We start from the raw sequence: 14,667 nt of genomic DNA on the forward strand, positions 1-14,667 counted from the left end.
GCTTTATTCTGTATACTGCCTGTGCTGCACCTGCCCTGCGAGTGTTTGATGGGACAGTGTAGAGGGCGATTTACTCTGTAACTAACCCGCGCTGTACCTGCCCTGGGTGTGTTTACTACTATGACCGGAAAGCCCTGCAGCGGGTAGTCAAAACTGCCCAACGCATTACCATCACCCAGCTACCGACCATAGAGCACATATACCAGATACGCTGTTTACGGAGGTCACGGACCATCATCAAAGACCCTACCCACCCCAGCCACAGTCTGTTCGCCCTCCTGCCATCTGGGAGACGCTGCAGATGCATTCGCACCCGAACGACCAGATTTAGGAACAGCTTCTTTCCCAGGGCTGCCATCCTACTGAACTCCACAAATAAACTCTAAAGCCTGCACATCCGCCAATGCACTTTATTATGTTTATGTTAATGTATTACAAGCCAAATGAATGTTGAATGTTTAAACGTCTTAATCTAAATGTACACTCTCGGGAGCCGCAAGCCTACATTTCATTGTACTGCACTTCTGCACTAACAATGACAAAGTTGATTATTATTATTATTATTATTAATGGGACAGTGTAGAGGGAGCTTTATTCTGTATCTAACCCGTGCTGTACCTGCCCTGGGAGTGTTTGATGGGACCGTGTAGACGGAGCTTTACTCTGTATCTAACCCGTGCTGTACCTGCCCTGGCAGTGTTTGATGGGACAGTGTAGAGGGAGCTTTACTCTGTATCTAACCTGTGCTGTCGTTGCACTGGCAGTGTTTGATGGGTCAGTGTGGAGGGAGCCTCATTCAGGATCTAACCCCTGCTGTACCTGCCCTGGGATTTTTAGAATGGACTGTGTAGAGGGAGCTTTACTCAGTATCTAACCCGTGCTGTACCTGCCCTGGGAGTGTTTGATGGGACAGTGCAGAAGGAGCTTTACTCTGTATCTAGCCTGTGCTGTACCTGCCCTGGCAGTGTTTGTTGGGACAATGTAGAGGGAGATTTACTCTGTATCTAACCCGTGCTGTACCTGCCCTGGGAGTGTTTGATGGTACAGTGTAGAGGGAGCTTTGCTCAGTATCTAACCAGTGTTGTACCTGCCCCGGGAGTGTTTGATGGGACAGTGTAGATGGAGCTTTACTCTGTATCTAACCCCTGCTGTACCTGCCCTGGGATTTTTAGAATGGACTGTGTAGAGGGAGCTTTACTCAGTATCTAACCCGTGCTGTACCTGCCCTGGGAGTGTTTGATGTGACAGTGTAGTGGGAGCTTTACTCTGTATCTAACCCGTGCTGTAGTTGCCCTGAGTGTTTGATGGGACAGTGCAGAAGGAGCTTTACTCTGTATCTAGCCTGTGCTGTACCTGCCCTGGCAGTGTTTGTTGGGACAATGTAGAGGGAGATTTACTCTGTATCTAACCCGTGCTGTACCTGCCCTGGCAGTGTTTGATGGGACAGTGTAGAGGCAGCTTTACTCTGTATCTAATCCGTGCTGTACCTGCCCTGGGAGAGTTTGATGGGACGGTGTAGAGGGAGCTTTACTCTGTATCTAACCCGTGCTGTACCTACCCTGGTAATGTTTGATGGGACAGTGTGCAGGGAGCTTTCCTCTGTATCTAACCCGTGCTGTACCTGCCCTGGCAGTGTTTGATGGGACAGTGTAGAGGGAGCTTTACTCTGTAACTAACCCCTGCTGTACCTGCCCTGGGGTTTTGAGAATGGACTGTGTCGATGGAGCTTTACTCTGTAAGTAACCCATGCTGTACCTTCCCTGGCAGTGTTTAATGGGACAGTGCAGAGGGAGCTTTACTCTGTATCTTACCCGTGCTGTAGCTGCCCTGGGAGTGTGTGATGGGACAGTGTGGAGGGAGCCTCATTCAGTGTCTTACCCGTGCTGTACCTGCCCTGGGAATATTTGATGGGGACTGTGCAGAGGGAGCTTTACACTGTATCTAACCTGTGCTGTACCTGCCCTGGTAGTGTTTGATGGGACAGTGTACATGCAGCTTTACTCTGTATCTAACCCGTGCTGTACATGCCCTGGGAGTGTTTGATGGGACAGTGTGGATGGAGCTTCACTCAGTATCTAAGCCGTGCTGTACCTGTCCTGGGAGTGTTTGATGGGACAGTGTAGAGGACGATTTCCTCTGTAACTAACCCGTGCTGTACCTGCCCTGGGAGTGTTTGATGGGACAGTGTAGAGGGAGCATAACTCTCTATCTAACCTGTGCGGTACCTGCCCTGGGAGAGTTTGATGGGGCAGTGTTCAGGCAGCTTTGCTCTGTATCTAACCCGTGCTGTACCTGCCCTGGGAGAGTTTGATGGGGCAGTGTAGATGGAGCTTTACTCTGTATCTAACCAGTGTTGTACCTGCTCCGGGAGTGTTTGATGGTACAGTGTAGAGGGCGATTTACTCTATATGTAACCCGTGCTGCATCTGCCCTGGAAGAGTTTGATGGGACAGTGTAGCGGGACCTTTACTCGGTATCTAACCAGTGCTGTACCTGCCCTGGGAGTGTTTGATGGGGCAGTGTAGAGGGAGCTTTACCCTGTATCTAACCAGTGCTGTACCTGCCCTGGGAGTACTGATGGGGACAGTGCAGAGGGAACATTGCACTGTATCTAACCCGTGCTGTACCTGCCCTGGGAATATTTGATGGGGACAGTGCAGCGGGAGCTTTACTCTGTATCTATCCCGTGTTGTACCTGCCCTGGCAGTGTTTGATGGGACAGTATAGTGGGAGCTTTACTCTGTTTCTAACCCGTGCTCTACCTGCCCTGGGAGAGTTTTATGAGGCAGTGTCGAGGGAGCTTTACTCTATCTAACCCGTGCTGTACCTGCCCTGGGAGTGATTGATGGGACAGTGTAGTGGGAGCTTTACTCTGTATCTAACCCGTGCTGTACCTGCCCTGGCAGTGTTTGATGGGACAGTGTAGAGAAACATAGAAGATAGGAGCAGGAGTAGGCCATTCGGCCCTTCGAGCCTGCTCCGCCATTCAATGAGATCATGGCTGATCATCCAAATTCAGTACCCTGTCCCTGCCTTCTCCCCATATCCCTTGATCCCTTTAGCCTCAAAAATATACCCAACTCTTTCTTGAATATATTTAATGATCTGGCCTCCACCGCCCTCTGTGGCAGAGAATTCCACAGGTTCACCACTCTCTGGGTGAAGAAATTCCTCCTCATTTCAGTCCTAAATGGGACAGTGTAGAGGGAGCTTTACTCTGTAGCTAACCCGTGCTGTAGTTGCCCTGGCAGTGTTTGATGGGGACTATGTAGAGGGAGCTTTACTCTGTATCTAACCCGTGCTGTACCTGTCCTGGGAGTGTTTGATGGGGACAGTGTAGAGGGAGCTTTACTCTGTATCTAACACGTGCTGTACCTGCCCTGGGAATGTTTGATGGGGACAGTGTTGATGGAGCTTTACTCTGTAACTAACCCATGCCATACCTGCCCTGGGAGTGTTTGATGGTACAGTGTAGAGGGAGCTTTGCTCATCATCTAACCAGTGCTGTACCTGTACTGGTAGTGTTTGATGGGACAGTGTAGAGGGCGATTTACTCTGTAACTAACTCGTGCTGTACCTGCCCTGGGACTCTTTGATGGGACAGTGTAGAGATAGCATTACTCTCTATCTAACCCGTGCTGTACCTGCCCTGAGAGAGTTTGATGGGGCAGTGTACAGGCAGCTTTACTTTGTAAGTAACCCGTGCTGTACCTGCCCTGGGAGTGTTTGATTGCACAGTGTAGAGGGAGCTTTACTCAGTATCTAACCAGTGTTGTACCTGCCCCGGGAGTGTTTGATGGGACAGTGTAGAGAGAGCTTTACTCTGTATCTAATCCGTGCTGTAGTTGCCCTAAGTGTTTGATGGGACAGTGACGTGGGAGTTTTACTCAGTATCTAACCGGTGCTTTCCTGCCCTGGGAGTGTTTGATGGGACAGTGTAGAGGGAGCTTTACTCTGTATCTAACCCGTGCTGTACCTGCCCTGGGAGTGTTTGATGGTGCAGTGTAGAGGGAGCTTTACTCTGTATCTAACCCGTGCTGTACCTGCCCTGGGAATGTTTGATGGTACAGTGTAGAGGGAGCTTTACTCTGTATCTAACCCGTGCTGTTCCTGCCCTGGCAGTGTTTGATTGGGCAGTGTAGAGGGAGCTTTACTCTGTAACTAACCCGTGCTATACCTGCCCTGGCAGTGTTTGACGGGGCAGCATAGAGGGAGGTTTACTCTGTATCTAACCCGTGCTGCACCTGCCCTGGGAGTGTTTGATGAGACAGTGTAGAGAGAGCTTTACTCTGTATCTAACCCATGCTGCACCTGCCCTGGGAGTGTTTGATGAGACAGTGTAGGGGGAGCATTACACTGTATCTAAGCCGTGCTGTAGTTGCCCTAAGTGTTTGATGGGACAGTGTAGAGGGAGCTTTACTCAGTATCTAACCGGTGCTTTCCTGCCCTGGGAGTGGTTGATTGGGCAGTGTAGAGGGAGCATTACTCTGTATCTAACCCGTGCTGTACCTGCCCTGGGAGAGTTTGATGGGGCAGTGTAGATGGAGCTTTGCTCTGTATCTAACCTGTGCTGTAACTGCCCTGGCAGTGTTTGATGGTACAGTGTAGAGGGAGCTTTACTCTGTATCTAACCCTTGCTGTACCAGCCCTGGAAGTGTTTGATGGGACAGTGTGGAGGGAGCTTTACTTTCTATCTAACCCGTGCTGTACCTGCCCTGGGAGTGATTGATGGTGCAGTGTAGAGGGAGCTTTACTCTGTATCTAACCCGTGCTTTACCTGCCCTGGGAGAGTTTGATGGGGCTGTGTAGATGGAGCTTTACTCTGTATCTAACCCGTGTTGTAGCTGCCCTGGCAGTGTTTGATGGTACAGTGTAGAGGGAGCTTTAGTGTATATCTAACCCGTGCTGTACCTGCCCTGGGAGTGTTTGATGGTACAGTGTAGAGGGAGAGTTACTCTGTATCTAACCCGTGCTGTACCTGCCCTGGGAGTGTTTGATGGGACAGTGTAGAGAGAGCTTTACTCTGTATCTATCCCGTGCTGTACCTGCCCTGGGAGTGTTTGATGGGACAGTGTGGAGGGAGCCTCATTCAGTGTCTTACCCGTGCTGTACCTGCCCTGGGAATATTTGATGGGGACTGTGCAGAGGGAGCTTTACACTGTATCTAACCTGTGCTGTACCTGCCCTGGTAGTGTTTGATGGGACAGTGTACATGCAGCTTTACTCTGTATCTAACCCGTGCTGTACATGCCCTGGGAGTGTTTGATGGGACAGTGTGGATGGAGCTTCACTCAGTATCTAAGCCGTGCTGTACCTGTCCTGGGAGTGTTTGATGGGACAGTGTAGAGGACGATTTCCTCTGTAACTAACCCGTGCTGTACCTGCCCTGGGAGTGTTTGATGGGACAGTGTAGAGGGAGCATAACTCTCTATCTAACCTGTGCGGTACCTGCCCTGGGAGAGTTTGATGGGGCAGTGTTCAGGCAGCTTTGCTCTGTATCTAACCCGTGCTGTACCTGCCCTGGGAGAGTTTGATGGGGCAGTGTAGATGGAGCTTTACTCTGTATCTAACCAGTGTTGTACCTGCTCCGGGCGTGTTTGATGGTACAGTGTAGAGGGCGATTTACTCTATATGTAACCCGTGCTGCATCTGCCCTGGAAGAGTTTGATGGGACAGTGTAGCGGGACCTTTACTCGGTATCTAACCAGTGCTGTACCTGCCCTGGGAGTGTTTGATGGGGCAGTGTAGAGGGAGCTTTACCCTGTATCTAACCAGTGCTGTACCTGCCCTGGGAGTACTGATGGGGACAGTGCAGAGGGAACATTGCACTGTATCTAACCCGTGCTGTACCTGCCCTGGGAATATTTGATGGGGACAGTGCAGCGGGAGCTTTACTCTGTATCTATCCCGTGTTGTACCTGCCCTGGCAGTGTTTGATGGGACAGTATAGTGGGAGCTTTACTCTGTTTCTAACCCGTGCTCTACCTGCCCTGGGAGAGTTTTATGAGGCAGTGTCGAGGGAGCTTTACTCTATCTAACCCGTGCTGTACCTGCCCTGGGAGTGATTGATGAGACAGTGTAGAGGGCGATTTACTATGTATCTCACCAGTGCTGTACCTGCCCTGGGAGTGTTTGATGGGACAGTGTAGTGGGAGCTTTACTCTGTATCTAACCCGTGCTGTACCTGCCCTGGCAGTGTTTGATGGGACAGTGTAGAGAAACATAGAAACATAGAAGATAGGAGCAGGAGTAGGCCATTCGGCCCTTCGAGCCTGCTCCGCCATTCAATGAGATCATGGCTGATCATCCAAATTCAGTACCCTGTCCCTGCCTTCTCCCCATATCCCTTGATCCCTTTAGCCTCAAGAAATATACCCAACTCTTTCTTGAATATATTTAATGATCTGGCCTCCACCGCCCTCTGTGGCAGAGAATTCCACAGGTTCACCACTCTCTGGGTGAAGAAATTCCTCCTCATTTCAGTCCTAAATGGGACAGTGTAGAGGGAGCTTTACTCTGTAGCTAACCCGTGCTGTAGTTGCCCTGGCAGTGTTTGATGGGGACTATGTAGAGGGAGCTTTACTCTGTATCTAACCCGTGCTGTACCTGTCCTGGGAGTGTTTGATGGGGACAGTGTAGAGGGAGCTTTACTCTGTATCTAACACGTGCTGTACCTGCCCTGGGAATGTTTGATGGGGACAGTGTTGATGGAGCTTTACTCTGTAACTAACCCATGCCATACCTGCCCTGGGAGTGTTTGATGGTACAGTGTAGAGGGAGCTTTGCTCATCATCTAACCAGTGCTGTACCTGTACTGGTAGTGTTTGATGGGACAGTGTAGAGGGCGATTTACTCTGTAACTAACTCGTGCTGTACCTGCCCTGGGACTCTTTGATGGGACAGTGTAGAGATAGCATTACTCTCTATCTAACCCGTGCTGTACCTGCCCTGAGAGAGTTTGATGGGGCAGTGTACAGGCAGCTTTACTTTGTAAGTAACCCGTGCTGTACCTGCCCCGGGAGTGTTTGATGGGACAGTGTAGAGAGAGCTTTACTCTGTATCTAATCCGTGCTGTAGTTGCCCTAAGTGTTTGATGGGACAGTGACGTGGGAGTTTTACTCAGTATCTAACCGGTGCTTTCCTGCCCTGGGAGTGTTTGATGGGACAGTGTAGAGGGAGCTTTACTCTGTATCTAACCCGTGCTGTACCTGCCCTGGGAGTGTTTGATGGTGCAGTGTAGAGGGAGCTTTACTCTGTATCTAACCCGTGCTGTACCTGCCCTGGGAATGTTTGATGGTACAGTGTAGAGGGAGCTTTACTCTGTATCTAACCCGTGCTGTTCCTGCCCTGGCAGTGTTTGATTGGGCAGTGTAGAGGGAGCTTTACTCTGTAACTAACCCGTGCTATACCTGCCCTGGCAGTGTTTGATGAGACAGTGTAGGGGGAGCATTACACTGTATCTAAGCCGTGCTGTAGTTGCCCTAAGTGTTTGATGGGACAGTGTAGAGGGAGCTTTACTCAGTATCTAACCGGTGCTTTCCTGCCCTGGGAGTGGTTGATTGGGCAGTGTAGAGGGAGCATTACTCTGTATCTAACCCGTGCTGTACCTGCCCTGGGAGAGTTTGATGGGGCAGTGTAGATGGAGCTTTGCTCTGTATCTAACCTGTGCTGTAACTGCCCTGGCAGTGTTTGATGGTACAGTGTAGAGGGAGCTTTACTCTGTATCTAACCCTTGCTGTACCAGCCCTGGAAGTGTTTGATGGGACAGTGTGGAGGGAGCTTTACTTTCTATCTAACCCGTGCTGTACCTGCCCTGGGAGTGATTGATGGTGCAGTGTAGAGGGAGCTTTACTCTGTATCTAACCCGTGCTTTACCTGCCCTGGGAGAGTTTGATGGGGCTGTGTAGATGGAGCTTTACTCTGTATCTAACCCGTGTTGTAGCTGCCCTGGCAGTGTTTGATGGTACAGTGTAGAGGGAGCTTTAGTGTATATCTAACCCGTGCTGTACCTGCCCTGGGAGTGTTTGATGGTACAGTGTAGAGGGAGAGTTACTCTGTATCTAACCCGTGCTGTACCTGCCCTGGGAGTGTTTGATGGGACAGTGTAGAGAGAGCTTTACTCTGTATCTATCCCGTGCTGTACCTGCCCTGGGAGTGTTTGATGGGACAGTGTGGAGGGAGCCTCATTCAGTGTCTTACCCGTGCTGTACCTGCCCTGGGAATATTTGATGGGGACTGTGCAGAGGGAGCTTTACACTGTATCTAACCTGTGCTGTACCTGCCCTGGTAGTGTTTGATGGGACAGTGTACATGCAGCTTTACTCTGTATCTAACCCGTGCTGTACATGCCCTGGGAGTGTTTGATGGGACAGTGTGGATGGAGCTTCACTCAGTATCTAAGCCGTGCTGTACCTGTCCTGGGAGTGTTTGATGGGACAGTGTAGAGGACGATTTCCTCTGTAACTAACCCGTGCTGTACCTGCCCTGGGAGTGTTTGATGGGACAGTGTAGAGGGAGCATAACTCTCTATCTAACCTGTGCGGTACCTGCCCTGGGAGAGTTTGATGGGGCAGTGTTCAGGCAGCTTTGCTCTGTATCTAACCCGTGCTGTACCTGCCCTGGGAGAGTTTGATGGGGCAGTGTAGATGGAGCTTTACTCTGTATCTAACCAGTGTTGTACCTGCTCCGGGCGTGTTTGATGGTACAGTGTAGAGGGCGATTTACTCTATATGTAACCCGTGCTGCATCTGCCCTGGAAGAGTTTGATGGGACAGTGTAGCGGGACCTTTACTCGGTATCTAACCAGTGCTGTACCTGCCCTGGGAGTGTTTGATGGGGCAGTGTAGAGGGAGCTTTACCCTGTATCTAACCAGTGCTGTACCTGCCCTGGGAGTACTGATGGGGACAGTGCAGAGGGAACATTGCACTGTATCTAACCCGTGCTGTACCTGCCCTGGGAATATTTGATGGGGACAGTGCAGCGGGAGCTTTACTCTGTATCTATCCCGTGTTGTACCTGCCCTGGCAGTGTTTGATGGGACAGTATAGTGGGAGCTTTACTCTGTTTCTAACCCGTGCTCTACCTGCCCTGGGAGAGTTTTATGAGGCAGTGTCGAGGGAGCTTTACTCTATCTAACCCGTGCTGTACCTGCCCTGGGAGTGATTGATGAGACAGTGTAGAGGGCGATTTACTATGTATCTCACCAGTGCTGTACCTGCCCTGGGAGTGTTTGATGGGACAGTGTAGTGGGAGCTTTACTCTGTATCTAACCCGTGCTGTACCTGCCCTGGCAGTGTTTGATGGGACAGTGTAGAGAAACATAGAAACATAGAAGATAGGAGCAGGAGTAGGCCATTCGGCCCTTCGAGCCTGCTCCGCCATTCAATGAGATCATGGCTGATCATCCAAATTCAGTACCCTGTCCCTGCCTTCTCCCCATATCCCTTGATCCCTTTAGCCTCAAGAAATATACCCAACTCTTTCTTGAATATATTTAATGATCTGGCCTCCACCGCCCTCTGTGGCAGAGAATTCCACAGGTTCACCACTCTCTGGGTGAAGAAATTCCTCCTCATTTCAGTCCTAAATGGGACAGTGTAGAGGGAGCTTTACTCTGTAGCTAACCCGTGCTGTAGTTGCCCTGGCAGTGTTTGATGGGGACTATGTAGAGGGAGCTTTACTCTGTATCTAACCCGTGCTGTACCTGTCCTGGGAGTGTTTGATGGGGACAGTGTAGAGGGAGCTTTACTCTGTATCTAACACGTGCTGTACCTGCCCTGGGAATGTTTGATGGGGACAGTGTTGATGGAGCTTTACTCTGTAACTAACCCATGCCATACCTGCCCTGGGAGTGTTTGATGGTACAGTGTAGAGGGAGCTTTGCTCATCATCTAACCAGTGCTGTACCTGTACTGGTAGTGTTTGATGGGACAGTGTAGAGGGCGATTTACTCTGTAACTAACTCGTGCTGTACCTGCCCTGGGACTCTTTGATGGGACAGTGTAGAGATAGCATTACTCTCTAACTAAACCGTGCTGTACCTGCCCTGAGAGAGTTTGATGGGGCAGTGTACAGGCAGCTTTACTTTGTAAGTAACCCGTGCTGTACCTGCCCTGGGAGTGTTTGATTGCACAGTGTAGAGGGAGCTTTACTCAGTATCTAACCAGTGTTGTACCTGCCCCGGGAGTGTTTGATGGGACAGTGTAGAGAGAGCTTTACTCTGTATCTAATCCGTGCTGTAGTTGCCCTAAGTGTTTGATGGGACAGTGACGTGGGAGTTTTACTCAGTATCTAACCGGTGCTTTCCTGCCCTGGGAGTGTTTGATGGGACAGTGTAGAGGGAGCTTTACTCTGTATCTAACCCGTGCTGTACCTGCCCTGGGAGTGTTTGATGGGACAGTGTAGAGGGAGCTTTACTCTGTATCTAACCCGTGCTGTACCTGCCCTGGGAGTGTTTGATGGTGCAGTGTAGAGGGAGCTTTACTCTGTATCTAACCCGTGCTGTACCTGCCCTGGGAATGTTTGATGGTACAGTGTAGAGGGAGCTTTACTCTGTATCTAACCCGTGCTATACCTGCCCTGGCAGTGTTTGACGGGGCAGCATAGAGGGAGGTTTACTCTGTATCTAACCCGTGCTGCACCTGCCCTGGGAGTGTTTGATGAGACAGTGTAGAGAGAGCTTTACTCTGTATCTAACCCATGCTGCACCTGCCCTGGGAGTGTTTGATGAGACAGTGTAGGGGGAGCATTACACTGTATCTAAGCCGTGCTGTAGTTGCCCTAAGTGTTTGATGGGACAGTGTAGAGGGAGCTTTACTCAGTATCTAACCGGTGCTTTCCTGCCCTGGGAGTGGTTGATTGGGCAGTGTAGAGGGAGCATTACTCTGTATCTAACCCGTGCTGTACCTGCCCTGGGAGAGTTTGATGGGGCAGTGTAGATGGAGCTTTGCTCTGTATCTAACCTGTGCTGTAACTGCCCTGGCAGTGTTTGATGGTACAGTGTAGAGGGAGCTTTACTCTGTATCTAACCCTTGCTGTACCAGCCCTGGAAGTGTTTGATGGGACAGTGTGGAGGGAGCTTTACTTTCTATCTAACCCGTGCTGTACCTGCCCTGGGAGTGATTGATGGTGCAGTGTAGAGGGAGCTTTACTCTGTATCTAACCCGTGCTTTACCTGCCCTGGGAGAGTTTGATGGGGCTGTGTAGATGGAGCTTTACTCTGTATCTAACCCGTGTTGTACCTGCCCTGGCAGTGTTTGATGGTACAGTGTAGAGGGAGCTTTAGTGTATATCTAACCCGTGCTGTACCTGCCCTGGGAGTGTTTGATGGTACAGTGTAGAGGGAGAGTTACTCTGTATCTAACCCGTGCTGTACCTGCCCTGGGAGTGTTTGATGGGACAGTGTAGAGAGAGCTTTACTCTGTATCTATCCCGTGCTGTACCTGCCCTGGGAGTGTTTGATGGGGACAGTGTAGAGGGAGCTTTACTCTGTATCTAACCCGTGCTGTACCTGCCCTGGGAGTGTTTGATGGGGACAGTGTAGAGGGAGCTTTACTCTGTATCTATCCTGTGCTGTATCAAAGATCGCATGGATGAACTACAGAATTTGTTCATCCCAGTTTGGCATAAAAATAAAACAGAAAAGGTGACTCAACCGTGGCTAACCAGGGAAATTAGGGATTGTATAAGATCCAAGGAGCGGACATATAAATTGGCCAGAAAAAGCAGTAAACCTGAGGATTGGGAGCAGTTTATGATTCAACAAAGGAGGACAAAGGGATTAATTAAGAGGGGGAAAATCGAGTATGAGAGTAAGCTTGCAGGGAACATAAAAACTGACTGTAAAAGCTTTTATAGATATGTGAAGAGAAAAGATTGGTGAAGTCTAGCGTAGGTCCCTTGCAGTCAGAATCAGGGGAATTTATAATGGGGAACAAAGAAATGGCATACCAATTAAGTACATACTTTGGTTCTGTCTTCACAAAGGAGGACACAAATAACCTCCCAGAGATGTCGGGGAACATAGGGACTAATGAAAGGGAGGAACTGATAGAAATCAGTATTTGTAGGGAAATTGATGGGATTGACGGCCAATAAATCCCCAGGGCCTGATAATCTACATCCTAGGGTATTTAAGGAAGTGGCCCTAGAAATAGTAGATGCATTGCTGGTCATCTTCCAAAATTCGATAGACTCTGGAACAGTACCCATGGATTGGCGGGCAGCTAATGTTACCCACTGTTCAAAAAGGGTGGTAGAGAGACTGACATCAGTAGTGGGTAAATGCTAGAGTCCTTTATAAAGGATGTAATAGCAGAGCACTGGGAAAAAAGTGACCGGATCGGACAAAGTCAACATGGATTTACAAAAGGTAAATCGTGCTTGACTAATCTACTGGAATTTTTTGAGGATGTAACTGGTAAAATCGATAAGGGAGAACCAGTGGATGTGGTGTATTTGGACTTTCAAAAGGCTTTCGATAAGGTCCCGCATAAGAGATTAGCGTGCAAAATTAAGGCACATGGGATTGGGGGCAAAGTATTGACTTGGATAGAGAACAGAAAGCAAAGAGTTGGAATAAACGGCTCTTTTTCAGAGTGGCAGGCAGTAACTACTGGGGTACCGCAGGGATCGGTCCTTGGACCCCAGCTATTCACAATATATATTCATGATCTGGACGAGGGAACTAGATGTAATATCTCCAAGTTTGCAGACGACGCAAAGCTGGGTGGGTGGGTGTGTGTGTGTGCTGTGCGGAGGATGACGAGAAACTCCAGTATGATTTAGACAGGTTGGGTGATTGGGCAGAAGCATGACAGATGCAATATAACGTGGATAAATGCGAGGTTATCCACTTTGGTGTCAAAAACAGGAAGGCAGATTATTATCTGAATGGCAATAGATTGGGAGAAGGGGAAGTGCAACGAGACCTGGGCGTCCTTGTGCACCAGTCGCTGAAAGTAAGCATGCAGGTGCAGCAGGCGGTTAAGAAGGCAAATGGTATGTTGGCCTTTGTAGCGACAGGGTTAGAGTACAGGAACAAGGATGTCTTGCTGCAGTTGTACAGGGCCTTGGTGAGACCACATGAGTATTGAGTGCAGTTTTGGTCGCCTTATCTGAGGAAGGATGTTCTTGCCATGGAAGAAGTGCAGCGAAGATTCACCAGGCTGATACCTGGGATGGCAGGAATGACGTACGAGGAGAGAGCGGGTCAATTGGGCTTGTACTCGCTGGAGTTTAGAAGAATGAGAGGGGATCTCATCGAAACTTATAAAATTCTAACAGGACTAGACAGACTAGATGCTGGAAGGATGTTCCCGATGGTCGGGAAGTCCAGAACCAGGGGTCACAGTCTAAGGATAAGGGGTAAGCCATTTAGGATAGAGATGAGGAGGAATTTCTTCACCCAGAGAGTGGTGAACCTGTGGAATTCTCTACCAAAGAAGGCAGTAGAGGCCAATTCATTAAATATGTTCAGGAAGGAGTTGGATATATTTCTTAAGGCTAAAGGGATCAAGGGATATGGAAAGAAGGCAAGAACAGGGTACTGAATTTGGATGATCAGCCATGATCTCATTGAATGGCGGAGCAGGCTCGAGGGGCCGAATGGCCTACTCCTGCTCCTATCTTCTATGTTTCTATGTTTACCTGCCATGGCAGTGTTTGATGGGACAGTGTAGAGAGCTTTACTCTGTATCTATCCCGTGCTGTACCTGCCCTGGGAATGTTTGATGGAGAGAGTGTAGAGGGAGCTTTACTCTGCATCTAACCCGTGCTGTACCTGCCCTGGGAGTGTTTGATGGGACAGTGGGATCTTGATCCTCGATTAGCTGTGAGCCTTCAACTCACCCCCAGGTGTCTTATATGTGACCTCCCGAGCCCCTGGATTAGATGCCAGCCTGTGTATCGCTCCCTATTTTCTGTTGCTCTGACTGTTTTTGTTGTGGTTTGTTACAGGCACTGTGGAATCGATGAAAAAGATGAAGTGATCGGCTGAGAATCGGTACTTGAATGATGTGGAGACGGCGGGTGTAGAATTGTTGTTTGGATCTTGCTGTTGACCGTGATCAGTTACTGTAAGGGTTAATAACAGTAGCTCTGGTCACAGTGTGAAATAACCTTCTTTCTCTGATAGATTTCTGATTAATCTTCGAGACGCTTGAATTCTGTGTATGAGCTCCTGTAGCAATGATGTGGATCCAGAGCTGCTTGCCCTCATTAACCTTCACAGCGGGCACTTGGAGGCAGTGGGTGTGACAGGAGCAAGATGCACATGGAGACAGCAGAATCAGTGATTGGGGGGAGGAGGGGGCGTTGTTTGGGGGGTGAGGGGGGCCGGTGATTGTGGGGGAGGAGGGGGCGCTGATTGTGGGGGAGGAGGGGGCCGCTGATGGAGGGGGGCGCTGATTGTGGGGGAGGAGGGGGGCACTGATTGTGGGGGAGGAGGGGGGCGCTGATTGTGGGGGAGGAGGGGGGCGCTGATTGTGGGGGAGGAGGGGGGCGCTGATTGTGGGGGAGGAGGGGGGGCGCTGATTGTGGAGGAGGAGGGGGGCGCTGATTGTGGGGGAGGAGGGGGGCGCTGATTGTGGGGGAGGAGGGGGGCGCTGATTGTGGGGGAGGAGGGGGCGGTGATTGTGGGGGAGGAGGGCGGTGATTGTGGGGGGAGG

The 14,667-nt window shown here is 50.0% G+C and overlaps 1 protein-coding gene across 2 annotated transcripts in view; it reads left to right on the forward strand.

Moving 5' to 3' along the window:
• The window catches only part of LOC147108464 (uncharacterized), a 66,508-nt gene extending 52,202 nt beyond the window's left edge, over positions 1-14,306 (forward strand). For both annotated transcript variants that reach the window (XR_015080598.1, XM_086005102.1), the window contains exon 2: positions 13,958-14,306. Coding sequence is in view for 1 of the 2 variants with exons in the window: in XM_086005102.1 (XP_085861228.1) it covers positions 13,958-13,975 (18 nt within the window). In the remaining variant the exon portion in view is untranslated. The remainder of the gene's footprint in view (positions 1-13,957) is intronic.
• Positions 14,307-14,667: the final 361 nt, after the last annotated feature.

This window comes from Somniosus microcephalus, chromosome 13, assembly GCF_052327205.1.
Source record: "Somniosus microcephalus isolate GS21.2 chromosome 13, FLI_Smic_1.0, whole genome shotgun sequence".
NCBI lineage: Eukaryota > Metazoa > Chordata > Chondrichthyes > Squaliformes > Somniosidae > Somniosus > Somniosus microcephalus.